Here is a 27707-nt window from a genome sequence, read left to right as displayed (position 1 = left end):
GTAAATTAGCAAAAAATGGGTGTTCTGAAGGAAGGAATCACAGATTGGCTCTCCTTCCAACAACGGAACGGGAGATAGTCAGCCCCATTGAAAAATTCCACCCGTAGACCGTACAAACAAGTTTGAGTATCAATTAAAATTTTCCTTTGGGCGCAATTTGAGACAAACCATACTAAGAGTCACAGAGTTATTTGCTTTTTATATATATCCACACGTAATAATTAAGTATGAGACAAGGCCATATTTACACACTTGCCATCACCACCAATAACGAAAAGCAAGACAATCAAACTACAAACTCAAAATCAAATCACACATAAGCAATAAATCAGCTCTTCCAAAGCAGACATCCCCCTCGTGCTCTCATGTTATAATAAAAAATCGTTTAATTCATTCATCATTCTTGCTCCCACTCCCACTTCGTTTGGCACGGTCCTGAGAGTTACTTGATTGTTGATCCGTACACCTGTAAGCATGCCTAAACCAGAGCACAGTCATTCCGTCAGCCTTCAATACATGTCCAGCCTCCTGCACAGTATAGTTCAAGACAGTATCAATTACACCAGTTGGGAAGACGTATTGGCCACGAGAGTTGGTTCGTACTTCATATCGGTTTTCGGGTTCTCCTTCAAGAGCAGTCCAATTGGAGTCATTTATGTTCGTACCAACTGGCAGTGTTGTATACCATGGTTGTTCAGCTTCCTTACTACTGTCTCGACGATGTTGGTGTGTTTGATGGGCAGCTGCTAGTTCCGATGGTATGCCACTTGGTACTGATCCTCGTCGTTTTGGGTTCATGACTGATATCCAGCTATCACACTCTTTACATAGGGCTTCCACCATAAAGGTTGCTGTCGGTGCTGCGCCGTCCTTGGAGTTGCTTTGTTTGCGTTCGGTGAAGTCAGCTTGTCCAGTTTGTTGATATACGAGACGTAGTGATGCAGGTGTTGTAAAGTATTGCCCAGTTATAGATGATATGCCATGGAAAAATTGCTTGTGATACCTTGAATAAAAACAAAGAGTGATTAGTCGATGTGCGTGAAGCGCGATACGAAATCACTAGAAACAACAAACATATAAAACACTTACCAAAAGGCAGATGTCTTGAGTTGCAACCATTTGCCAGGTTCAGGACATTGTTCACAAAAGCCTTGCTTTTGTGTACCACTATATCTCACCAATCGGGGAGTATACAGATCACCATCGAATCGTAGAGACTGGTGTCTGGGTGTGGCATCACTACTGCTACCGCCATGTAGACCACCATCTTCATCATAGGAACCATCTGCAGAAGCATCTGCTGGCTCATCATCACTACTAGCACGTCTTCTTCTACGACTACGACGGGTTATAGGTCTATGCCTCCTTGATCGGCGTTCACTCTTGACTGTGATTTCGGGTGAAGCGCTTGACCGAGGTGGTGACGACATGGTGTTGCTATTGTCGGTTTCGTCTACGAGTGCTCTTGCTGTTGGCGATCCTACTTCGACAGAGCCATGCTGCAACATGTATCCAATAAAGCTCTCTACTTGCTTATCTTCGGTCTGGTCACTATAGTCAAGCAACATCAGATCTTGCTCGTCACCATGAGCAGTAAACGGAGTAGTATCTTGCAACTCGACGGCAGAGTCAAAGGAGACGAGTCTCTTTCGGTTATTCTCTTCCATAACAGTGTCAGGCTGATGCTGGAATGTAGTGTTGATGACTTGTGGTGCACGTTCTACTCCTACTATATCACCAACGCTAGCCCGTCTAGACACGCTGACGCTGAGATGAGCACTGAGACTACTAGACGATGTAGTTGATAGTCTGCCATCATCGCTATCACGTTGATGCCAAATATCATTCGATGGTTGTGAGACATCCATTGTGTATTGTTGACCCATAGAGCCGACGAATGGATCTACTCTGGACAACCTGGGGCTAGTAGCAAAGGCTGATGACAATTGTTTTGGTTTGGCCTGTACTATAGATGGTGTCGAGTCGAATAATGATAGTGGGGCAAAATGTGATGATACACCTAGATGACTACCGATGGCTGTGAATGGAGCTCCTGACTTGTCGTTATTGGTTGATACTCGTGTATGTGGCTCGAAGAGTGCTCGGGAAGCTGGGGTGGTTTGTTTATATGGTGTAGGGCGTTTGTTGTTGATGTTTCCTATAGCTGGTTGAGTGGTAGTGCTGTATGGTGACGTAGATTGCGCAGGTGAAGTCATCCTTGATGGAGTGTCTGATGGAGATCCGACTTGACCATTGATAGCAAACCGATTCGGTGATGTCTTTACATAGTTGTCAAAGTGTGGCTCTGAGAAGAGAGGCGAGTATGTTGTTGCACGGTACTCCGATGACAAGGTTTGATGTCGCACACTATGAGTTGGAGAGCCAGTAGAAGCTCTGGATGCCGTATCCGACGAGTAGACGATAGCAGACCCATCAGTGTCCATATTGTTTGATAGCACATGCTTGGCGTCATCTTCAGCCATAAAACCTAAGAAAAACGTACACATGACAGTGGCAGGGGAGAGATCCAGAGAGTTAGGACAGATTTCAAATACAAAAATATGAGAAATTACAATCCTTGCAACGTCGGGAATCGCAACAGAAGCCCTCCCGTCAGGTTTGAAAGAAAACAAGCAAGAAATTGTTTACCTCGTGGTTGCCCCATTGCAAATTGGAGCGACGATGAAGCACTGAGTTTGCGCAAGGTAGCAGCATCCAGTAGAGCAGATGTGTCGGTTGGCGTGAATAAAGACTGAGAATATGTTGCTGACAGGTGACTCGTGCTCATGGTTGTTGCAAGGACGTCTGGTCCAGCAAACTCACCAGAAAACACGGACATCATACTGGAATAATGTGCCTTAGCTGGAGGGACGAGCTGGATGTATACCTGTCAATTTTTGTTGATCTTTGAAGTTGCTTTCCGAAGGCAATTTCTCTGTCATGAAATTAATTAGTGGGTATCTTTTGGTCTTAGAATCGACAGGTGGTCAGAGCTTTATTGTTTGTGGTTTGGTAACCCAAGGGAAGGAAAAAGTATCCATTTAACCAAGAGTCCATAGGCCCAAGCGAGAGGCTCCATTCCGCCTTTGTGCTCATTTGGATCAAGGCAAAACAACTGTCTGATAGGATGCACTATCGTCAAGCATGAGACGTGGCTGCATATCTTCCACTGCACATCACAAGGACTCATGCTTTGATACATCGCATCCACTGGCCCATTTATCTGATTCTTTTAATTTCATTTGGATTGTGACTAACCGTGGATTTGCATTAATCACCAAATCTCGTGATCCTGACACGCTTGACACCAAACACCCTTGCAATCGTGTTGCAGCTACACGACAACAGCATCACACGCTTTCCACGTTAATCGTGGCCTGTACTGGAAACCCTCTTTAAAGTTTTAGTATGCTTTCAGCACCAAAGCAAGCTCGGACTACTCCCAGTTTAGGAACACCCTCTCTTTTGAACTATACGAGAACTCAAACATATCGTACTAGTTCAATTTAAATGATTTTTGAATATACCCTTTGAACAATTCACAACTTGTTTATTTTGTGTTCGATGCTGTACTGCTGTTTGGTAACAAAGTTGTAGGTCATCAAATAGAAACAGCTTAAACAGTAAGATTTACGGTCTCAAAGCTGAGGTATGTAATCTCTATTCGTACCCGTCACACCTTATTCTTGGCTTATTGTCGGGACGCCGTTTCATAACGCCTCTCCGAAACCACCACGATCGTGGTCTAGGCGCCGCTTACCACGTTCAAAGACTGTCTTTGATCGCAAAAGTAGAAAGTCAACAATCCAACTAATGTAGAACCTTCCTTCGCCGAACACGACAACGATCATTTTCAGCATCAGCAATTGGAAAACGGCGATCACGAGGAATTATACCGCTGACGAGCGTATTAATTGTAAGGTCCAGTTCACAAACGCAACCCAAAGTTCTCGAACGGGTCACATCACTCAAGATTGATGTAGGTGAACGCGTCAAACACGCTGACAACCAATAAAAGAGTTTGGAAATCCCGGCAGATGCCTATTGTAAATTCAATGGCTAACTCGACTGTTGCTTCCCAGCAGCAAGCGTGCTTGAACACGTCTCCAAGCTTTCTATCGTCGAGTCATTCCCGACTTAAAGTGTGGAGCCACTGTTGGGAGGTCTTTGGCTATCCAAGGTTGTCTCCCATTATAGAGGACACGATGCTCTCTGTGCAACCAGACTACCTTCTGCAAGGAGGTCTCTTTCCATTGAATGTTTCAGAGTGCACAGACTTCTGATGTTGCGTCAAGTAGCAGCATCCAATATGTCCCAAGGAGTCGGACTTTGAATTATCTCATCTGCTCGCCACTTGAACTTGTTTTTTTTCGATTTAGACAGATTGTGACTACCCGTGAATTGAAACTCATCCTGGAGGTCTCGATACTCTCGACACAGAACACGCCTGGAGATATGTTGCAACTATACGTAAATAGTGATCAAACACTTTCTACGTTAATTGTCACACGTTATTTGAAGGCTTTATTCAAGTTTCAGTATGCTTTCGAACACCAAGGCAAGCTCGATTGACTCCATGTTACAAAGAACACCCTGTCTTGTTAACGACACGAGAACTCAAACAGGTATGTACTGGTTTGTTCAATGTAACTGAATTCTTAGTATGCTCTTTGAACAAGTCACAATTTGTGTATTTTTCTTCGCTGTGTTGCTTTTTGTGGTAGCTTGAGAGCTTGAATAAAAAGCATCATTTTAACCCATCGGACGTGTCAAACAATTGAGACATTGTAACTTTCAAAGCTAGTTTGATCCCCGCAACTTTGAAGACTCGCTTTCCTAGCGGCAAACGTGCTTGATCCTATTTCCAAGCTTGCCTACAGAGTCACTCCCTAATTCATGTGCGAGCTTGCCGATCCCAATTGCAAGGAGTGGCATCATAGCGTTCCGGTCTATTGGCGGCCTTGTTCGAAGGCTTCCTTTGTCCAACTCCCTCCAAAAAGCGGAATCTGGCGTCGATGCAAAAAACCAACGTGACGGGCAGGACAAGTGGCAGTTCCGCCATGAAGGTGATAGATCCAGCCAGTTCAGCAGCTCAAAGATGATTTAAGTACGCGATACGCCTTAGATCTAACTACTTCATAGGCAATCGCATGTGACTCACGAGGGCTGTGTCTCCATGTGCATAACGCAAGCACATTATTAGGGTGAGAGACGGCATGAATTTGCAAGGCAGGTAACTACTTGGTACGCAACGGAATGAGGACCAGTGACTTGGAACGCCAGGAATGTGCTTGGTTGGCTATATTTTGGCTGATTGTCGGCTCGTGGTTTTTTTGTTTTGGCATGTGAGCGCGTAGTCTCTATTTTGCCAATGTTGAAAAGAGGTATCGAATTAGACTATCCAATATAGTTTTGACTGGCTTTGGTTGCAACGGATGTCACTAAGCTCGTGTTTTAATGCAGTTCCTCAGAAACTTGCTCAACATTTTGGCTTTTTCACAATCTTGATCAAACTTTGTCACTTCTGCAACGGAATATGAAATATGATGACTTGATGCTATCTGACACGTCAAGCTACCTTTTTGCTCTGGTTTAAATGAATTCTTTTCGATGACTTCACCACATTAATATTGACGGAAACTTCAACAAATCACCACCCCATGCAATTCAATGCTGCTCAACATATATCATTGATCTGTATCGACCTCAAAAGATTGCAGATCTACACACGCCACCCGTTCCCGACCTTTTGATCTTATTTCACCTTCAATTTGGGAACCAATGACTCGACCAAATCAAACACCTCCTACAATCCACCATCCGCACACATGTCGACGCGGGCATCACCATCCATCACATTGACACGAGGCTCCAAGCTCCTATCCACCAAAAGTTTCTGCTTCCGGCAGAACATGATCCAAACCGCCATAGTTTGGATGTTTCGGAGTCGGGACGTGCTCGTTTATTTGTCGGTCTATTTCACGTGTCAATTGGAAGTCATTTTATGATGAATGTTCTATACGGTGTTCATGTCTCATCACCTGACTGGCTGTTTGTGGTTTTGTTGATCCGTAAGTTAATATACAATATGTGGCTGTACCATGCCCTCACATCCTTGAGGATTTGTTGTAGTCATGAAGGAAGCTTTTGCTAGACGTGTGAAATTCAGATTTTTTCCTGATTGGTTCCATCTTTCAGTTGTTATATTTTGGCAAACCCGCTAATTTCATCGCTTTGACCACACCACACACCAATGATGATGTGGATATCAGACTTTGAGAAAGATGCTTTAAGTTTGTGTGTGGTGATGATGAACTTTATTTACGAAATTGTTTGCTTTGGAAGCTTTGGATCTCATCATCCGGGTGCTGCTTCGAGACTTTTCACGACATCATGGTAACAGCACGTGCTGATATCCAAAAGAATGGTCAAATGTCGCGTATTGAAGGCTTAAGTCTCGTTACGAGGTGTTTCAAAGCATTGGATCTCAACTTCCACATATTGGACGAACGACGAGATCAAGAACGGCCAATCCATACAACCGGCTGTGTTTACATTACCAATGAAGGTTGGATTCCGTGCATTTACGGGATAGATATCTCGTGAATGTACTCATGACTCGTATATGGGCTCAACACGCTCTCGAGGAACAAATTGTCGACAGTAGCATCTCTGAGGAGTGAGATGAAACTAAATGAGGCCATTTGTAGTTATGAGTTGAGAAATTTCTTTGTTTTGTTTTGTAGAAAAATATAAATTCAAACTTTATAGCCACTTTACATATTCTGAGGTGTCCTTGAGTCTTTTTTTTACGTGTGTCAGCCTGTTACATGACCATCATTCACTATATTGGAGACGACTGTTATAACACGACGGATGCCATCATATGACTCCAACCCGTAGTAGTGCAACGCACGTAACAAGGTCTGAATATTTTCGACTAGATCTTGGTTTTGCTGCTGTACCTGAATAATACGGCTTATATGACTTATGTTTTGGGCTCTAAGGTCTTCGGTTTTGAGGGCGCCGAAACACATTCCTACACCACATCCTAATATTCCAGCAGCAGCAAGTGCTCCAACTGTACCAGCGGCTCTCCATGGGAAGCGGCGTCGTTGATGTGAAGCATGGCTGGGAAACATGCGTCCCCAGACTGTATCAAACAATGCCAGATTGATGGAAGCTCCAATTGCAGTCAGGAACCCAACACGGCGGTGGTTGCGATTAAAGTACGTGACGAATTTATCGGCTGCTGTAATGTTCCTGCCCGTGTAAACCGACAAGTTCCGTACGCCTTCAAATGATAGAAGTAGCTGACTGAGTTCATCTATGTCGTTTCCGTCGTCGTTTGTATGAGTACCAGTCATTACTGTAAAGATGGTGCCGGAGTGGACTCGGATATTGGCGCCTGCTAGTACGCGGAAGACGTTATCCTTTTGGGATTGGTATGGATGGCCTCCTGCTTCTTCTTGTCCATATACATGTGCGTCGAGAGCATCGGCCTGAAGAGATTGTGTAAGATTCAAACTTCTTTTGAGCGATTCAAAGCAGTAGAAGTGCGGACGATGGGAAGGGTTTAAATTACTCACCCGACCAAGAACAACAATTACTGGAGCAAATTCTGCAAATTCTTGAATAGCAAACAGCTCTGTATCAGAGACCCATCCATTCGTACATAGGAAAATGACCGCAGCAACTCCATTATAATTTGAAGCTACAGTGGCGTCTTGGGCAGTAGCACTGTATTCACGAGACCTGGCTTCAAATTGCGATGGTCCTGATTCTAAATAGTTCCGATATGCTTCCGCTGTTACAGCGTCAGTGGGTGTACCACCTAAAAAACGTTCACAGATGCATGTTAGCGGCTTTATCTCAGAGTGCTGCATTCAAGTAGACAAGTGCGATCTGTTATCGGTTGCAGCACAAACAGGAAGAAACGTACCTAATCGAAGTTCAGTAACCTCAAGCTCGATCAAGTTTCGAGCATCCCTAGATTCGAGAATCCTGACTGTTTGTTCACCTTTACACTCTTGTAATGAAACTGGCCAAGGTGCTATCCTTGAATCGACGACGGTATGTGTTCTGTTGATGAAAGTGTCTATCAACAACGACTTTCCAGATTGAGGATAGCCAACGACCGCGAGCCCTAGTTTCACAGTTGGCTTCACTTCGGTAGCGGTGGTTGCTCTGGAGTCTGTGGGAGTTCCAACTGTAGTAGAAGTGGTGGGAGCACATTCATTTGACGACCCGTCAGCCCTATGAGCTTCGTCATCTTCCGAAGCACTTGATGAGGAGACACTTGTTGGATCTACTGAGTGGGCGTCCTCCTTCGAATATGAAATTTGCGGTGTTAGCGAGCTAATCGTTACAAAATGCACAAACAGCAACAACAAGAAGCTTTCAAGACACGCCACATGTTTCCATACCGGGTCCATTAGTTCATAATCACTGCTCATGCTGCCAGTCAAGCTTGAGGTGCGAGCCATCGCTCTTGAGACATGGGATTCCATAGTTGCGATGTGTTAATTTGCGTAATCACGTTACACTTTATTAAAGATCTTTGGTCAAGTGGCAGCGTGGCAATTTGCTGGCAAGAGTATGAGTCTCGGGTTTATTTTTTTAAAGGGCAAGACGCAACGCGAAATTGGAGAAAGCTTCCTTTTGGTTGAGCTTAAAACAAGGTTGTTTGGTGATTTAAAACAGACTTGTCAGTCGTCTCGAGGTTGGCAACGAAAGGGACTCGTGAAGACAACAGATTCTTATAGAAATCAATTAAATATTTAAATTGACACGTTAGATCTTGCGATAGCTCGTGAAATATTCGTGAACATTATATAAAATTTTGAGCAAAACACAATCATACAATCATTTAAACTCAGACAGAATGCAAAACGAAAAACACGACCGTTCGATGTACTTGCCCCAAGCTGTTTGATCCTGCGTTGTTGTCCATCATCGAATTGTGTACCTACCGACTTTGTACCGATCAAAGTTTGTTACAATTTTCACAATCAGGACGCTTGTCAGTCGATAGAGATCTGTCAAGGTAAGAGCCAAGTTATCGAGATTTGTCTCCATCTTAGGGCCAATCTGTCCCCTTTACTATGCCACTTCTCTTATTTGAATGTGATGGATGGATGCGATGGGATGTTTGCCACTGTGAAAGACTCGCGATTTGAAGCTTGTGAAGGAGAGAGACAGAGAGAAGGACGACATTGAACGAGGCTCTCGATACTCTGACTAGGCGTAATTGAATCGAATCACTCACTCGTCTCTCCATAGTATTATAATTTAGACAGACATCAAAAGACATGACGACTCCACGCTCAAAAATCCTCAAACCAGTCGGTGTAGAGCCAGATGAACTTGAAATGCAAGTCGCCCAAAATATCTTTGATTTGGAAGCCAATGTGCCAGAATTGAAGGCTGACTTGCGTGGTTTACAAGTTACATCCGTCAAGGAGGTACAGCAGACTGATATGTCTACACATCTCCCATCTATACACTCTTTGACACCTTATAATTAGATTGACGCCGGACATGGAAAACGAGTCATAATCATCTTTGTACCCGTCCCACTTCTCAAATCCTTCCACAAGGTGCAATCTCGTCTCGTCAGAGAATTGGAAAAGAAGTTCTCGGATCGTCATGTATTATTGGTTGCTCAACGTCGAGTCATGAAGAAGCCAACTCGTCGTGCACGTGTCGGACAAATGAGACCTCGTTCTCGTACTCTGACTATGGTGCATGAAAAATTGTTGGAGGATTTGGTCTACCCTACTGAAATCGTCGGAAAGAGAACCAAGATTAGGGTGGATGGCAGCAAGCTCACCAAAGTGTAAGTGTTGATAAGACGTGGAGCAAAAAAGAGTACAGCAGCTGCACACGAAACATCTTGAATTATTTTATTAACACCACATTCGTATAGATTCCTGGATCGAAAGGACAACACATCGCTCGAATACAAACTGGAGAGTTTCAGTGCAGCATACAGAAAGTTGACCGGCAAAGATGTTGTCTTCGAATTCCCTGCTGGCAGCATAGCCGAGTAAACTCAAAAAAATTCGTAAAACACCTATGTAGCATAAGAAATAAAGACAGTCACTTGCAGCAAAAACTTAATAGCGATAATTTTGATCGGGTGTTTGGTCACGGAAGGCGTCTCGTGAAAACAACGTACACTGGAGACAATGGGCAGACCTCAGCAAGTAGTTTTTGAGAGGCCGACGAACCAAGGCATACAATGCGCGACATATCAGGGCGTTCAATATGTGGTATTTTCCTATTCCTTGTTCGGTTTGAGTCCAAGCTTGCAACATCAAATAATCGATTTTGGGGTTTTGACTTTCTTAGATATACGCCAGCGGTGCAAGTGTCGTTATTGCAGACGCTCAATTAAATCCTACTCAAATAATTGAGGACTCGCAAGCTAGAGCTTCTCAATCTGTCTGTTTGGACGAGAGATCTGGATTGGTACTTCTTGAATCAGACCGTGTTTTTACAAGGGAGGTATAGATCTAATTCAGTGTTTTGATGTAGTTAGCAATCTCATTTGGACGTGATCTTGCTATATATCAGCCCGAGAATGTAGATCAGGTAATGGTTTGGACATGACGTTCGAATATTGGTCTTGTTTCTTACGTGTTTTTGCTCTGTGTGTGCTATAGAAGGCAATGTGGCAGAGAATCGCTGATTTGAATGTACAAGATGATGTATCTATTCTTTCATGGAGTGAACAAGGTCATCTCTGAACATTGACTGTGTTGATGTTTACATCTCAACATTGTGTGTTTTTACAGGAGCTCTGCTTGGAGCTGGAAACAATATAAGTATCTGGACACGTTCTGGTCTAATGGGAGATTGGAATATTGTGTTTTCGACAGTGTATGTTCTCAATGCAAAAAAAAGCTCTGGGCCATCGAATAAATGACACGTCAACCGCACCCTAGCCTTGCTTCACCCATCAAGAAAGCTTCCTTTGCTGCATATGGAGATCAGTTTGCTACCATCGCGGAGGTTGGTAGTAGTTTAAATCGAACTGAGATCATCCATGTACTAAGTATTTGGTTGTTAGTATGAGCCATATGTCAAAGTGTGGATTAAAACTCCAGAAGGTATCATTCACTTTCTTTAAAACCTTTTTTGCAACCATTAACTGCTGGTATTCTGTAGCTTGGGATTATGACTATGAATATCTGTTGCATCCATTACCAGCCACGCATTTGGAATGGGGTCCTGCTCGTTTCAGGTAGAAGAGCCGTTGAATGTTTTTCTTGCTTCCTGAGCTAAGCAATACCTCTGAAACTAAAGCGACAACAGCTGGTCAAACATGCTACTCACAACATCCCAAGATGGAGTATCTCGCATATGGTCTTGCCCAACTGAAAACTATGGATGTGTCATGTTGGGACTATCCACTACTCTCCATCCTGAAGCTCGATCTTTACACTGGTTGCAAGCTGGTCGTACGAACGAAGATCAAAAGCAAGGACATATCTCGTCGTTGAATGTGAACTTTGATAAACTGCCGTCTGCTAAGGTTGATTTGGGAGTGACGGCGTATTCGGATTTGTTTTTTCAGATTGATGCTGCTGGGAGTTTGGGGATCTTGGGTTTGACGGTATGTTTAACGAGCGGGTGCATTCTAGCAATAGCCATTTTTTTTGTGCTCACCTCTTCAACGATAGGCTTCTAGCAACGATGGTCGACATAACTATTCAAGAGAGCTGAAAGAGATTTCTCATGCTCTTGCTGCATCATGGGTTAATGATGGCAGTGTGGTGTCAGTTACTCGCAAATCGGACGGTATTCGTCAGCGATCATTCAAATTTTTTGCCACAACATCTAACGTGTCCCCTACAATAGGAACCACAACAATGGTCCTCATAGCCTACCTCAACTATCTCGGCTGTCTACGTGTCTGTCAATTGGAAACAAACCAGATCCCAAAACGGGTAATATCAGCACGATTTGTCGCTGGACCTTCTGTATCCGGAACACATTCACCTGTTGCGTGCTTTGAGCGACATTCTACATTGTCCTACCTAGCTGGTTTAACTGCTGATGGACAAGTTATGGTGCTTCATCATCCTGAGGTGATAATATCCCAGTACAATGTTAGCCTTTTTGTTCTGAAGCGTTTCCACTCTCACATAGCCAGAAACTTTGGCATCTGGAAGCTCGTCTTTGATTGAGATTATTGGTGATATGACGCCTCCTTCTGGAGAGGCGTATAGTTATATCAAATGGACACCGTCAGGTATCAAAACGTTCTCAAATTCGTCTTTTTGGCCTCTTAAGCACTCCTTTGTTCTTACAAGGACCATTTATCGTCGTCGCTCGCGGCACATCCCTTGAAATTTATATGGTGACGAACTTCAACTGCACTGAAGTTGGTCGAGTGAATCTACCTTCCAAAATCCTGTCAGTCAAGTTTCTGCATATATTTTCTACTACAACTGATCCCACTTCGACGACTTGGGAGATTGTTGTTGTTGGATCTGATAGTGCTAAAGTGTGTGGCGGGACATTGGATTTGTTGAGTACGTCACTATGAAGAATGAACTCGGTTGTTTTTTGGCTGAACAACGCATCGTATATTAGGTCCAATTGGTCCAGCAGAGCTTTCACTCCATACCACAGATACGACATTATCAGACTCATCAGACTCAGTCTATGTTGCTCTTGATGGATTTGAATGGGGTGTTGAAGGGTGTAAATTATTGGCTGTTGAGTGTAAATCTGGGAAGGCTAAATTATGGAGTTTGGAAAGCAAGAAGAATGTTTGGGAAGCTACGAGCCACATCTCTATGAGTCCTGGTGTGGTGAGGTTGGTGGCGAGCTCGTTTGGACGTGTTGCGGCAGGTATGGTTGGTTCTACCGGAAAAGAGCTCTGCTAAAGCGTGTAATTCATATAGAAATCGAAGACAAGGCATTACGTCGTATTGATGTGTACGAATGTGAAGCTCCTACAAGTACTTGTATCAAGACTGGGTCGCTTCGTCTGGAAGGGTATTTGTCAATCTTTACCACACAGAAGGCGGATTAGTATTTACTGACTGAGACCACTCCATTTCTAGCACTGGTACCCATCACATCACATGGCTCACATCATCAGGTGTTGATGCACTAGTCGTAGCATGTGGCACGAATGTGTCGCTGTTTTCAAAACACAGGACTAGTTCTAGTAGTTGGGACTTGTTGAGAGATGATGAGATTGTCAGGTATGTTGTTAAAGAACAAATTATACGTCTTCAGAAGCCCGACTTATTTTTCTCGCTTCGATAGGCACGCCAACGTAACATCCGTCACTATATTACGAGATGCTACACTAGTATGTGGAACAGACGAGAAGCAGATTCTGGTGATGAGTGATTGGACTCATGGTGATACAGGTATGAGGATATTTGAATCCAAAAAAACCGACCATTCCTATGTGTCATTAACATGGTTGTGCCAGATCATGCAAACGTCTTCACCTCAATATGGAATGCTTCTGGAGGACTACCTCAATATCATCCTCATATGCTGATGCAAAGAATGCTTTGGGGTAAATGTCAGCTGCGACGCTTTCCGAAGTTTTTTTTTTGATTCTTTTTCACTCTCGCACAGATGAATTCGACGGTGTCAAAGAGGTCGTAACTCATGTACACAATATCGTGTCCAAGTTTGCTGAAACTAAGACGCCATTGGATGTCATACCTTTATCTGCTGATTTCCTGGAAGTTTCGGATCGAGTCGTAAGTTCTTGACAAAACGGCACGTTCGTATTCCTTGTGTATTGATGCTTTTGTTCGTTGAAAAGACAAAGTCACGTCGAGAATCTGTAGTACCGACGTCAGATTACACATCGTTGTTGGATACCGCTACCGTTGAAGAGTGAGTTTCTTGTGGATCAGCTACGTTCCTCCCAGGTTTCATCCAACTTTTTGTTCTATTTAGTCATGATCATCCTTCCACACACTCATTCGACCAAATGGTTCGTCACCTCATGGAACTGATACAAACCACATCATTACCCGATATTTCGAATGTGGATCAGATGCGTCTTTCCGCTGTGCTGGAGACGTTGTTAGAGGTGGATATTCACAATCTGAGTGATTCTTCGATAGCCATAACTGTTTTCTGGTTCTGTTAGGTGGAGCGTCGAAATCGAGCACTAGATGCTAATGGTGTTCGATTTGTATTGGGATTCAGACTCTTTACATTCTTGTCGAAAATGATGCCGTCTGTTCGTCAGAATGAACTCAAGTCAAGGGAGTTTGTGTGGGCTTTCTATAGTGATTCTCAAGTGAGTGTGATGGCAGATTTCCGGCGGGCATTTTACAGTACAAACGTGGTCCCAGTCTCTTACTTGGTATTTCTGTTCAGGATGTGCTTGTGGATTATGTCTCACAAACCATGGGCGGTAAACTATTGTGGCATGATTTCAAGACTTTGGGAATGGGCTATTGGGTTAGGAATATTGAGCTATTGGTATGTCGACTTTGAGATGCAAACAATGTATGTGGCTTGCTGTGGTTGAACTGGTTTTCTGCACAGCGACGCCAAATCGAAATCCTAGCTCGAAACCACTACATGGCCAAAGACGACAAGGATCCAGTAGATTCGGCCATTTTTTACATTGCATCTCGCAAGAAGAATGTCTTGTTGGGACTTTGGAAGCTGGCATCCAATCATCCAGAACAGGCTGCCATGTTAAGATTCTTGGTTAATGATTTCAGTGAAGATCGATGGCAGAAGGCGGCTTTGAAGAATGCTTTTGCGTTGCTTGGGAAGCAGCGATACAGTGAGTTGGTGATTGGGATCTTGATTATGATAGAATATGTGATTTTGTTTGCTCTATGTAGTGTACGCTGCTGCATTCTTTTTATTGGGTGATAAGCTCAAGGATGCTGTGAATGTTTGCTTGAAGCATCTTGATGATCCACAGTTGGCTATTATCTTGTGTAGGCTTTATGAAGGTAAGTCCTTTATTCGAACAAAAAAAAACACACTCACTCAATCAAAATTCGTTAGGTGATGAGAGTGCCACCCTGAAGGACGTTATTACCACACATCTACTGCCCAAAGCATATCAAACCAGTGATCGTTGGGTTATTTCGATGTGTATGACGACGCTAGGAAGGAAGGCTGATGCATTCAAGGCAGTTTGTGTATGTTTAGACTCTACATCTTGCAGCTGATTTTTTTGTTAATTGTCACCAAACTTAGGTACCATTGAAAGAACTCGATCCTTCAGTCACCATTGAAGACGACGCAACCCATGATGCGTCCATCGTCGCATTACACCAACATCTAAAGTCATCATATCGTCTATCTCGTATCCCCATTCCTGATGTCTCTCCCAAAGTAGAAGCAGATTTTATTGGTCGTGCTGCTCTCGCTTACGAACAATCTGGATGTCCTTCTCTAGCATTGAGAATCATGATGCATAATTCACATGTTTTGATTGCTGGACAAGAGCAACCGAGTGTTGCTGCACCTGCTACAACAAAGACAGCAACACCCGATGTGAAGGCTCCTGTAAAAGCTGAATCTATTGATTGGTCACAGCCAAGTGTACCAACCAGTAAAACTAGTGAGAGTGCATCGGCTTTTGATTGGTCACAACCTAGTGCACAAGCACCAAGTCCACCTGCTTCATCATCATCGTATTTGGATTGGGGTGAAGCGACACCTAAAGTATCAGTAGATGATGACTATGATGCGTTTAGAAAGTCAATGATTACTGAAGACACGAATGAAGAGGAAGTGGTGGAGGAAGATTTGGAAGGGTCTGAAAGTGCTAGTCTCAAAAAGGAAGATTCGAGTCATAGTATTGGAGGGCCAGTATCGTCTGCTAGTTTGGTGTCACATTACAAGTTGTTTATGTGGAGGTTGGTTTTGCAGATGAGTCGGGTATGTAATTGGACTTCAATTATGTGGAGACGTCCTTTTCATTCTTTTTTCGCTTTCTTCACTAGCATGTATACAAATCCACAAGTATGCTCGTCATACACTCTGATCTCGTATCACTCGATCCAACCATCCTGAGAGCGAACTTCCTGAACCTTTTATCATTGATGGAGATACCGTCGTCACTTCAATTGACCTTTGTGAAGGAACAGTGTCACGAATTGTTGTCGAGTCTTGCCTTTATATCCTTGAAGGTGGATGATGGTATTGATGATGGACAAGTTGTGCTACGTAAAAATGTCCTCTCGTTATTGTGTGCTCAGAAGGCACACTTTCAGCATATACTCAAGAATCAATATCTTGCGTTTAAGATGAATATGCCTTGTATCAAGTATGTGTGAGGTTCATGGGTCTTCAATGATGTTGTACAGCCCACATAATTTTTTTTGCTAGCGACGCTCTATGGTCAATAAGTGAATTCGTTGACATTGCCAGCACATCACCCGATCCGGAAAAGGCATCATTACGACAATCTGTATTCGAAATTGGTGCTACTACGCTTATTGCCTTCATTGCAACGGCGATGAATGGGAATATGAATCCAGCATCATGTGTGAAGGATTTTATACCATTTTTGAAGGCGTGTGCTAGGCTTGATGGTGATGAGATTAGGAGGGTATTGGGAAAGACTAGGAATATTCGACCGGTATAACTTCGATACGGCTATTGGATACGACTTTTTTCTCATCTCATCTTTCGTACATTGTAGATCTTGGAAGTCACGAACGGAGACGATATGGCTGATCATGATACCGTCGTAATTCATACATCGCTACAACACCATCTTGGTGTATTAGCAATACTTCAAGCTCTAGTGTTTGCATTAAACACTTTCGGAGCATCTGAAGCATCAAGTACTGTTCTGAGTACCACGAATTTGATTTTTGAGATGATGAAGGATGAAGCTAGTAAGACGAAACAGGAAGCCAGCCTTGGTGTCTTCAAGATTCCCAACGCTGGTATGTGACGTTCATGAGACAGTAATGATAGCATTCCTTTGGCTAACAAATCTTGGCATGTTTATTGATGCTTAGACGGATTACGATCATGTGTCAATGAAAACCGAGCTGGCGAGGTAGTCGATTCCATAAACTCCCTCATTGAAACTGAACGACTCAAATCATTCTGGGATGGAATCTTTTCATTGGTCGTTATCGAAGTGAAACCTACTCCCGCCATTGCAGCTATTGTCGCATCTTCACCAGATATTAAACGATCAGCCAGTGTTGATGCCGTCTCTGCTATAGGTGCTATTCGTAATACCAGTGATAAGGAGGAAGTCATTTATAGATCGGAAGGTGCATCGTCTGGATTCTTTGCTATGAATTCATTGGATGGGAATCAAGTAGCTGTTGCTACGTTGGTAAATATCTTGGAGGTTGATGTTGGGATGGCCGTTAAGTCGCGAAAGGTCAGTTCATGGAGAATAAACATGATTGCAATCTGATGGTCGCTTTTTTGCACGTTAAACGAACTAACGCTCTCCGACACTTTCTAGACTACAATCAGTCGATCCAAGAGCCACGATGCTGTTCCGTCACTAGCTAGGAACAAGAGCGCGTCTGCTGGTATGTTGGCTTCATAGAGAACATTCGATAATATCTGATGACTGATATTTTTTGCTCCTTCACTTCACAGCGCCCTCACGATCAAATCAAGATGATGGTGTCGTATTACGTCGAGCTATTGGTGGTGTTGTTGGGACAGATTATCATCCGTCTCTTGATTTCTGTAAGTCACAGCAAAAAACAAGGAAAGGAACGTCGTTCGCACATCTGATCTGATTGATCTCCTCTTTGTTTTTAGACATCGCTGGAACTCACGATGCAATCCACCTACTCCAATTCTCGAATCCTGAAACAGTGGCATCGTATGCAACGTCTTCCACTTCACAAGTGACTAATCAGAATGTCAAAGTAAGATTTGCGCCTTCCGGAAATCGGTTTGCGGCGATTGATACTGGTGGGGAACTGAGAATTGTAAGTTTGAGAACCTTCGTAAGGTAGTCTGGCTGTCTCTTTTGCTCATCTTTCAATTCTAGTGGGACGTTCATTCCCGCACTCCGATTCAAGTGCTGAAGTGCTTTCCGGAGAGTGGTACCGATGTAAGCTTCATAGCGAGTGGTAGTTTGATTGCTTTGGCTGGACTTGATCTTCATAATTCCAGGTAAGCAAAAAAAAACCATTGATGGCAGTCCCAGAGGTGGCAATAGCACTCAAGACTCTACCTGTCACTACTCCTAGCACAATCCACTTGGTTGATATCCTCATGCCACCAAATCAAAACATTGTAAAAACGTTCTCATGTCATGATTCCCCTGTCTTTTCCCTATCACACTCCCTCACCACAAACCTATTATTGGGAGGTGGGAAACGTGGCGATGTGTCCCTCTACGATCTCCGATCCAAACAAGCATACGGAAACATTCGTGTATTTGATGCTTCCCACGCCATCAAATCAATGGATACCGCAAACCACACCAGAGACTTTGAACGAATAGTATGTGGCTCGTCACAAGGAGATCTCGTTCTGTTTAATAATATCTCTGCATTGGCACAAGAGTCTACGAATGTGGGATCTAGTGGTGCAATGCCTGTTGCTGAGAATGGTGTTAGGATACATCCTTCGTCGATTATGAATGGTGGGATTAGTCAGTTGGCTGTTATGAATGAGTACTTGTTTTGGAGTGGTGGGGATGGGTCTATAAGGAGGCAGCATATTGGGCGGTGAGGGTTTGTGAGTATGTATACTAGGTTGTTGTTTATAGAGAGGCAGAATGTAGACCAGTAGTTTGCCAACAAATGTATATACCAAACCTTAAATTAGATCCAGTTTTCATGTAAGGGACCAACAGCTTTGTATTTGAAGAGCGAAACGCGTTGATTTGCGGTATCCAATCGCGGCTTTTCGACGTGTTAAATTCGGTTGCGTCATTCTCTCGAGATTTTGACTTGAACTTTTTCAAGAGGACTTGTTCCTTATTCGATGGAACTCCAGGACTGGAGCAAGTAGTCCTGAGAACCGAAGAGCCAAGGTATACAACGCGCTCAATATGTGGTATTTACCTCTTCATTGTTCTGTTTGACATCGTGCGGGCAACATCAAATAATTGATTTTTGGGGTTTGACTTTCTTAGATATACGTCAGCGGTGCAACTGTAGTTATTGCAGACGCTCAATTAAATCCTACTCAAATAATTGAGGACTCGCAAGCTAGAGCTTCTCAATCTGTCTGTTTGGACGACGAGAGATCTGGATTGGTACTTCTTGAATCGGACCGTGTTTTTACAAGGGAGGTATAGATCTAATTCAGTGTTTTGATGTAGTTAGCAATCTCCTTTGGACGTGATCTTGCTATATATCAGCCTGAGAATGTAGATCAGGTAATGGCTTGCACATGACGGTCGAATATTGGTCTTGTTTCTTACGTGTTTTTGCTCTGTGTTCTATAGAAGGCAATGTGGCAGAGAATCGCTGATTTGAATGTACAAGATGATGTATCTATTCTTTCATGGAGTGAACAAGGTCATCTCTGAACGTTGACTGTGTCTGTGTTGAATGTTTACACCTCAACATTGTGTGTTTTTACAGGAGCTCTTCTTGGAGCTGGAAACAGTATAAGTATCTGGACACGTTCTGGTCTAATGGGAGATTGGAATATTGTGTTTTCGACAGTGTATGTTCACATGCAAAAAGAAGTGCTAATAGTGTCAGCATGACACGTCAACCACATCTTAGTCTGGCATCACCCATCAAGAAAGCTTCCTTTTGCTGCATATGGAGATCAGTTACTACAATCGGAGAGGTTGATAGTAGTACAGATCGAACTGAGATCATCCATTTTCTTGACTATTTGATTCAACAAACGTCACACCACATTCATACTTGTAATATAGCCATCAAAAGCTATTGCGCAGATAGCCCTAGACACCAATGCAACAATACTGCCAGATTCAAGAGCACCCAAGGGACATTTTGCTTTTGTGGCATTGTCGCCGGATACACCCCCGTTTGAATCTGTGGCTTATGCACAATTGGCTATGGTGTCTTGGATTTATGTTATGGTTCGAGCTAGTCAGAAACGTGAGTACTAAAATGCTGTTTGGTCTGATAACGTTGCATCCGATCTGGGTATTCTTTTGTGTTTTGATGGCTTTGGGATACTAATTTAATAATGTTTTTGAATTGAACAAGACCGCGAAGAGCTGGAGCAACTCCACTTATTCTAAGTTCCATAAACGCAGTTCGATAAACGAGAACATCATTCAACGTCATGGAAAATTTGCCAATATTACAGGTAATATAGGTATGAAGAGCGTCTCTTTTGCTCGAAATGTTGGCCATTTCTTGTGTTTACACGAAACACACATCATCAAACACGAAGAAGCACCATAACCAAACAGTATATTCATTCATGCTACAAGTTCCAATACATTTTATAATCTGAAAAACTGTGTCTTATATAATCAACATCGCCGTAAAATCTCTAAGCGTTGCATCATCGTGAGTAGCATTCGTACATTTGAACTCAGCTCAGCTACCATCACATAGTAGTAGCAACCATGGACCATCAGGGCAATGCAGAGACGCGTACAGACATCATTACGCTGACAAACCACATTCTGTCGTCCCAGCAACAGCACAAGGAAGCTACGGGCGACATGACCATATTGTTGAACTCGATTGGAAGTGCTTGCAAATGGGTATCAAACTGTGTCAGAAAGGCGGAGCTACTGAAAGTGTAAGCTGCTGAAGTGCATGATGCTGTATCTGCTGTTGGTTGTTTATTCTGTTAAAGCTTGGAGCTTGCTTGGACATTTGGTCAACAATTGTGTCGGAGGTGCTCAGAGTACCAGCATCTTATTAAACAGGAGAAGCAGACCATGGAAGCTACATGAATGCATCGCTGACACTCTAATCTCCACATAGCATCGGCCTAACTGGCGGTCAAAACGTCCAAGAAGAAAACGTACAAAAACTAGACATGCTCTCAAACGAAATCATGGTCAACCTCCTCAGATCCTCCGGAAAGACAGCCGTCCTTGTTTCCGAGGAGGATGAAGAGGCTCTATTCATCGAGGGACAGCAAAAGGGAATGTATTGTGTCGTCTTTGATCCGCTGGATGGAAGTAGTAATATTGATTGTGGAGTGTCTATTGGCACCATATTTGGCATTTACAAGTTGGTGAGTACAGTTTTGAGGGAATTGGGTGTTGGTGTGCTTGTGAGGATGATGTTTTCTGTTGTCAACTGGATGACTTTGTACAAATGCGATAGACAATCTTTTTTGGTTTACACGTCACTACCCTCTATTATACTTATACGAGACTATGATGTTTTAGAAAGAAGGATCAAAGGGCACCTTGTCTGATGTGTTGAGACCTGGCACTGAGATGGTTGCTGCTGGTAGGTGTCCATGAAAAGGGCTTGTGTAATTGTGGAGTCGTATTTCTCTTCAACAGAGTTGGAGATTTCGGCGCTATATGATATTCTTTGCCCCCCATTCATTACTCTATATTGATATTCGCTACGTACAAATCAAAGCCTATAAGTATCCCGTACATCATTGTCCCTCACATATCTATAACTTTACGTTTAGGTTACTGCATGTATGGATCTTCCACCGTCCTCGTATTGACAACAGGACCATCTGATTTACATGGATACACTCTTGATCCAAATTTGGGTGAATTCGTATTGACTCATCCCAATGTACGCAGCGGTTGAGTTGGCTGTTGCGTAGTTGAAGAACAAAACACCGCATAGAGTTGCGAAATGACGAAACGATTACCGTCTATCGCTCACCTCCACAGCACATTTTCACTAACCCACACTCATATCTGTACAATAGATCAAAATCGGAAAGAAAAAAATCTACTCAATAAATGAAGGAAACGCACATACATTCGATGATGCAGTCAAGAGTTATATCCAGACATTGAAGTTCCCAGCTGAAGGACAAACGGGCAAATTTACGCCTTATTCAGCTAGATATGTGGGGAGTATGGTTGCTGATGTAAGTAACGGGCAATGAGTTTTGGCCGTTTTTTCGCTTGTTTGGATGGTTGGAAGAGAGTGAGGTTTTGTTGATGGTGACAAAATGATGAAAGATTTCTTGATGTGTTTGAGGAAACGAGAATGTTGACAATGTTGTACTTGTTGAAAGGGGTTTTAAAAAGTTGAACAAGGGTGCATCATTCGGGATTTTTGTCTCCTTGCATCTTATCAAACCAAAAATATTAGTGTACAAAGGCCCAATATTCTTCTCTGATTGAACGCACGCTTCGTCACTAATACATAATCACTCATCTCACGCACTTCCCGCACACACTACATTAGGTCCACCGAACATTATTATACGGAGGTGTATTCATGTACCCAGGCGCCAAACTCCGAATCCTTTACGAATGCTTCCCAATGTCACTCATCGTTGAAGCTGCCGGTGGCAAAGCATCGAATGGTCGCAAAAGAATATTGGATTTGATACCTGAAAAGATTCATGCTCGATCTGGCATCTTCTTGGGTACTGCTGCCGAAGTTGATGCTATTGAGGCTGCGTATAAGAAGCTGGATGCAAAGCATTGAGGTATGGGGATGGCATGAAGGCGTTGAGGAGAGAGGTGGTTGCAAGAAGATAAAAAGGAAACAATTGTTGGTAATTTGTTGAAAAACAAGAGAATTAGTTACCTAGTGAGGAATGTGAGGAGAAGCAACCAAAGTTGTGTTCATTGAGACGTGTACACATTTTTTTCGTTGGAATTCAGCACTTTCGTTCGGTAAAGACGCAAGGTATATCGTCTTTTAATTCCGTCGGTGTGATAGCCTGTTATCTGTCAAAGCTCAAACCTCACGTCAGTGAACAGGGCGCAGCTCAAACCTCACGTCAGTGAACAGGGCGCTATCACATCCGTCTGTTCTCGTCGAGAAGCTATTTCTAAACTTGAGAGACGACAGAGGGTGAGCTATTGTATTTGTTCTTGTACGAATAGTTATATGGTCGTGCCTATTGAGATTATATTTTGGATTTTCCAGGTTGGCGAGTGCTGTTGTGGTTTGGAATGTGATGACATTGTCAATGTGATGACGTTGCCAAGCTTTTTGCTTCAACACTTCGAGTTGTCTTTAAGATGAAGATTCTCTTTTTATGGAAGACAAATTTGAGAGGCTAGTATTGTCTGGTGATCTGAGATACCTGGTACTAAGATTTGTTGCTACTGGCGGATGTGCTTGGAATTGTGATGTGTTGGTGTTCATGATTACTCTTTGTAAGGATTCGAAGCATTCATCCTCTCCTACATGCTGTTAGGTAATTGTTCAGCAAACTTCACCTTATTTTGTCAAATGTGCCACAAGGCAAAAAAAAAACCGAAATTCTGCCCGATTTGAACGTCGTTCATTGACTGACCACACACGACCCACATTTACATCTTGATTTAGTTCAAGAACTATGTACAGACATTGAAGTTCCAGGCTGACGGACATACTAGTGCACTCTCGCGTTGGGGACTAGAGCATTCTCGCGTTGGGGACTAGATAATGTGGGCGAGTATTGGTTGCTGATGTACGTTAGGTATACCAATTGGCAGTTTTTTCCCTGGTTTAGTGAAATTGTCTGAGGGCGCTTATGAGAATATTGAGGATGGTTTGTTAGTGCTTGTGCTTTGAAGATACGACAAAGTTGAGGTGTTGTGAAGGAGATGATTAAACCTCACAAAGTGAATCCGAGGCTATTTTGCCTCAGTGATACTCAACAAGCATAAGCTAGACTATGCTGGAAAATCTGAAAGTTCCTTGTCCCATTGGACGCTCAATTCAGCACTGTGCACATACTCGGTTATCTCACACCACACTCTTTTCACTGTTGAAAGGTCCATCATACACTCTTCTACGAAGGAAATCTTATGTACTCTGGCTTCTACAAAAGAAATCTTATGTACTCTGACTCCAAACTCCGAATCCTCTACGAATTTCCCCTTTGTGTACAAGCAACCAATGGCAATTGCATCGAGTGGAAGCAGCAGAACATTGGAAGCTTATACCTGCAAAGACTCCTTGCTCAATCTGGGATCTTTACTCGGGTAGTACAGCTGACTTTTGATGTTGTTGGGGCTGCGTATGGGAAGTTGAATGCTTTTGCATTCAGATGTGTGTAAGGGGTTAGGGAGGAGCGTTGGTGAGGTTGTTGTTTGTGGGAAGGCAGACGTATTGCTGAAGAAAGAAAACGCTTGTTTCGTAATCGAAGAAAAGAGAACTAGCACCTAGAAAGAAGGGAATCAATGTTGTTCCATGACTCGTTCGATTGAATTGAGTTTTTCTTCTTTCGTCTTTTGAATGCAACACTAGTTACGCTCAATTTGAGCTTATTGCAAGAACGAAAACTGCGATTTTATGCGAATTCCCAGAAGACATTCGGTTGGTCGAACAAAAATTTGAAAGCTCATAAGTTCATAAATTGTGTCCTTTGAGGCTCAACATACGTCTTTACAGCGATTTCGAGGCGACATTTGAGTTCTGCGAGCTTTCTTAGCGCGTACAATATTCTCCATTTTCTCGGACAGCCTGATGCAGCCGCCTTGTTCTCCTTCCACTTCCTCGCGAATTTTAGCACACACCAACTCCAGCCTCGCATTGCCACGAGACAGCCATATTCATATCATTATCGTACTCGAAGAACAAGGATGCAGAACATTACAGCATCGCTATCCCAGTACATTGACACTGACAAGATAACGTATGTGCCATTTAATGAAATCTGATTGTTTCATGAAGATGCGTGGCGGGTACATCTAACAACATTTACCTGCTGCATAGATCTATTGTCAACAAAGTCAAGAATGCGGTCTACAATGTAAGTGCATCGTCTGATTCGTTATGGCGATTCATTTGGCGCCGATTTTGTAATGATTTGGCTGACTTTCAAATTTCATGATTTGGCAGTATACTGAGTGGGAGATTAAAGTCAGGTACCTGTAGTATTCATGTAAAGCAGATTCGAGAAGCATGTGTACTTATTACTCTTGTTGCTTAGGGATGCAACTGGTCCTGAAGCATGTATGTGCCAAAAAATGGAGGCATTATTAAAGAGCATTTGACACTTGCATCAGGAACTCAACGCTCACATACTCGATCTAATCTGCTATCTTGATACTTTTCGAACAACAGGGGGAGCAAGCTCAACACTTATGCTCGAAATCGCTGCTGGGACATTCAACTATGTCCACATGAACGAAATCATGGACACATTATACAAGAGACTGGCTGATAAGACTGTTACATGGCGTCAGATTTATAAGGTACGCCTTGTTATGTCATGTTTCTCCTGTTTTGTGTGCATCCTGTCAACCAGACTGACACTTGACTCCTCCTAGTCGTTGCAATTGTTGGAATACTTGGTCAAGAATGGCTCTGAACGGGTTGTTGATGTTGCTCGTGAACATGCGTACGATGTCAGGGCGCTAAAGAGCTTTGTGTTTGTGGATGAGAAGGGGAAGGATCAAGGGATTAATGGTATGATTGTCTTGTCTCTCACTTTTATTTGTTATTATTTTGAAGATGTTGGATGTCGAATTGTACAGTCGAAAGCAGATTCACCATGTCGTTTCCCACTTTTTCGCGTCTGCCTAACAAGTTAATTCCCAACTGTAGTGAGGAATCGAGCAAAAGAGATTGTGGACTTTTTGGCAGATACGAATAAAATCAAGGAGGAGAGGAAGAAGGCTAAAATCAATCGAAACAAGGTATGTATTTTGGAATGCCCAGCATAAATATACCAACGCAGACCTATGATGCCCAACATTTCACCTTAGTATACGGGTGTCGCATCAGACGGTACTCGATCATCATCAGATTCTCATGGATACACTGGTTTTGGAAGAGATAGTCCTGCTCGAAGTGGTATGTTTCTGTGTGTTTTGAATTGTATTGTCACAATACCCCGATTACTTTGACTGAATTTTTGCCCAAGAATTGGGAGAGTATACCGAATGCTGACTTCATTGTGTATTTAGCTACACCAGGAGGTTTCCAAGACGATCCTGAAGATGGAACCGCATCAACATCAACTGCCGAAACAACAACAACAACAACAACAACAATATCGTCAACATCAGTTTCTGCACCAGCTGTTAGTGTGGTATCTGCTACCGCCACTAGTGCGTCCAAGTCAAGCAGTAATGGATTAATGTAAGTTCTTGTGCTTGCTCACGCTATTCTGAAGTTTTTTTTCTTTGCTTTCGGTAGTCTCGACATAAATTTCTAACACCTATCTCAATCCAGAACACCATCACAACCAAAAGTCGCAAACTTGCTGGATTTTGATATATCATTATCCGAACCTGTAGAAAAGCACTCAACACCACAAGCAACAAATGATTGGAGTGATTTTGCAACATCTGCAAATAAAACAGCAGTTGCAGCAGCGCCACAAGCAGCAAGTGGAACTTTATTGACTGATGATTTTCATTTTGCCGATTTCACATCATCAGGAGTGGCAACGAAACCAGTACAGCAAGCTGGATTTGCTGCCTTCCCTGTTGTAAATAATACACCACATCAACAGCAACAACCAACATTTGCGGCATTTGGAAGCAGTATCGCATCTTCAACACCACCACAAACACAACAACAACCAGTATTCGCCAATTTCGCATCATTTAGCACGTCATCAACACCAGTACCATCATATAGCACTCAACCTACACCGTCAACTGGATTTGCTGCCTTCAGTAATAATAGTAGTAATCCTCCATTGATACCCATGCAAACTGGAACATCAACGCCTACCAAAACACCAGGAAGTGATATTTTTGGAAGTCTCGTATCACTAGATCCTATGGCGTTGAATAATAATAGCGCTGGTGGTAGTAGTACGGTTGGACTGAAGAATGAGTTGAGTTTGAATGCGCTAAAGAGTGGGACTCCGAAGACTGTCGTTGGGATTCCGCAGACTGGTGGAAGTTATGGTATGTTGTTTCTGCTCGATGCCGTGCTGAATGGATCTTGTGATGTCGTTGGGGTTTCTGTTACTTTGCTCACATTTCTGTGTTTTTTTCAAAGGACAACCTGACTTGTTATGGGGATCTTCAGCACCATCAGCTACTCCAAATAGGCAGACTGATACTCTGATTTGAAGAAGACAAGAAAAGGAGGGAGACGAATCACCTATACTCAGGTTCCATTTCAGATATTCCTTTGTCATGAAAAAATTGAGTTTACGCAACAACACCGCACACGTTTGCAAGAGTACAGAGATAGAAACGAAAAGAGATTTCATAACATTTTTAAGCTATATTATAATATATGCACGATTTTCTCCTTGTGAAATGTTTTGTGTGGAAATCCTTTTGTTGAAGGGCAAATGCGACTGGGAGTACAGGAGAATTGCCAACGCACAGCACTCAACAACACATGCCACGATTGTGACAAGATAACCTGTTTACCAGAAGGTAAAATCTGCTAATTTGCAAAACTGCCCAAAAAAGTTGTAACGTTCACTACATCATCAAAGCTAGTTGGTTGACCTTTGCAAATTCAAGGTAGCCAGCACATCAGACGCCACAAAGACTTCGAAAGCAACCACAAAGACTACGAAAGCAAATATTGCGAGCTTTCTGAAAGAAGCTAGGTTTTTGACGATGTGAGACTTGCCAAAAGCAATTAGCTAAGAGACACATATTATTATGGATGATCTCAGTTCGATCTGTACTACTACCAGCCTCTCCGATGGTAGCAAACTGATATCCATATGCAGCA

The 27707-nt window shown here is 42.9% G+C and overlaps 5 protein-coding genes across 5 annotated transcripts; 4 read left to right on the top strand and 1 right to left on the bottom strand.

The window, feature by feature from the left end:
- Positions 1-390: 390 nt before the first annotated feature.
- Positions 391-2788, bottom strand: SmJEL517_g05347 (uncharacterized protein; the record flags this gene model as incomplete). Its single annotated transcript, XM_031171273.1, has 3 exons — positions 391-1003; positions 1090-2488; positions 2650-2788. The coding sequence occupies 3 exons, from the start codon at positions 2786-2788 to the stop codon at positions 391-393; spliced, it is 2151 nt and encodes a 716-aa protein (XP_031022777.1).
- Positions 2789-9311: 6523 nt separating this feature from the next.
- On the top strand, positions 9312-10052 carry SmJEL517_g05346 (uncharacterized protein; the record flags this gene model as incomplete). Its single annotated transcript, XM_031171272.1, has 3 exons — positions 9312-9464; positions 9528-9838; positions 9929-10052. The coding sequence occupies 3 exons, from the start codon at positions 9312-9314 to the stop codon at positions 10050-10052; spliced, it is 588 nt and encodes a 195-aa protein (XP_031022778.1).
- Positions 10053-10190: 138 nt separating this feature from the next.
- SmJEL517_g05345 (uncharacterized protein) lies at positions 10191-20050 on the top strand (the record flags this gene model as incomplete). The annotated part of the gene is made up of 43 exons (XM_031171271.1): positions 10191-10274; positions 10354-10473; positions 10540-10596; positions 10668-10740; positions 10800-10884; positions 10950-11016; positions 11075-11114; positions 11173-11248; positions 11311-11620; positions 11688-11805; positions 11866-12095; positions 12157-12259; positions 12321-12542; positions 12604-12864; positions 12918-13011; positions 13080-13223; positions 13288-13394; positions 13460-13549; positions 13612-13739; positions 13805-13878; positions 13942-14077; positions 14138-14290; positions 14371-14475; positions 14542-14788; positions 14850-14963; positions 15019-15155; positions 15214-15900; positions 15966-16288; positions 16351-16603; positions 16667-16916; positions 16992-17368; positions 17456-17525; positions 17596-17688; positions 17764-17936; positions 17999-18123; positions 18201-18683; positions 18955-18991; positions 19094-19216; positions 19283-19339; positions 19409-19481; positions 19548-19632; positions 19695-19761; positions 19853-20050. 43 exons carry the CDS (start codon positions 10191-10193, stop codon positions 20048-20050), a joined length of 6849 nt encoding a protein of 2282 aa, XP_031022779.1.
- Positions 20051-20518: 468 nt separating this feature from the next.
- FBP1 (fructose-bisphosphatase) lies at positions 20519-22541 on the top strand (the record flags this gene model as incomplete). The annotated part of the gene is made up of 6 exons (XM_031171270.1): positions 20519-20697; positions 20886-21141; positions 21299-21362; positions 21556-21668; positions 21808-21972; positions 22296-22541. 6 exons carry the CDS (start codon positions 20519-20521, stop codon positions 22539-22541), a joined length of 1023 nt encoding a protein of 340 aa, XP_031022780.1.
- A 2093-nt stretch (positions 22542-24634) lies between these two features.
- SmJEL517_g05343 (uncharacterized protein) lies at positions 24635-27085 on the top strand (the record flags this gene model as incomplete). The annotated part of the gene is made up of 11 exons (XM_031171269.1): positions 24635-24687; positions 24768-24804; positions 24894-24919; positions 24985-25007; positions 25119-25249; positions 25325-25463; positions 25602-25693; positions 25763-25850; positions 25964-26138; positions 26232-26917; positions 27012-27085. The coding sequence occupies 11 exons, from the start codon at positions 24635-24637 to the stop codon at positions 27083-27085; spliced, it is 1524 nt and encodes a 507-aa protein (XP_031022781.1).
- Positions 27086-27707: the final 622 nt, after the last annotated feature.

This window comes from Synchytrium microbalum (assembly GCF_006535985.1).
Source record: "Synchytrium microbalum strain JEL517 chromosome Unknown SmJEL517_scf0047, whole genome shotgun sequence".
NCBI lineage: Eukaryota > Fungi > Chytridiomycota > Chytridiomycetes > Synchytriales > Synchytriaceae > Synchytrium > Synchytrium microbalum.
This window is presented reverse-complemented; position numbering and strand designations above follow the sequence as displayed.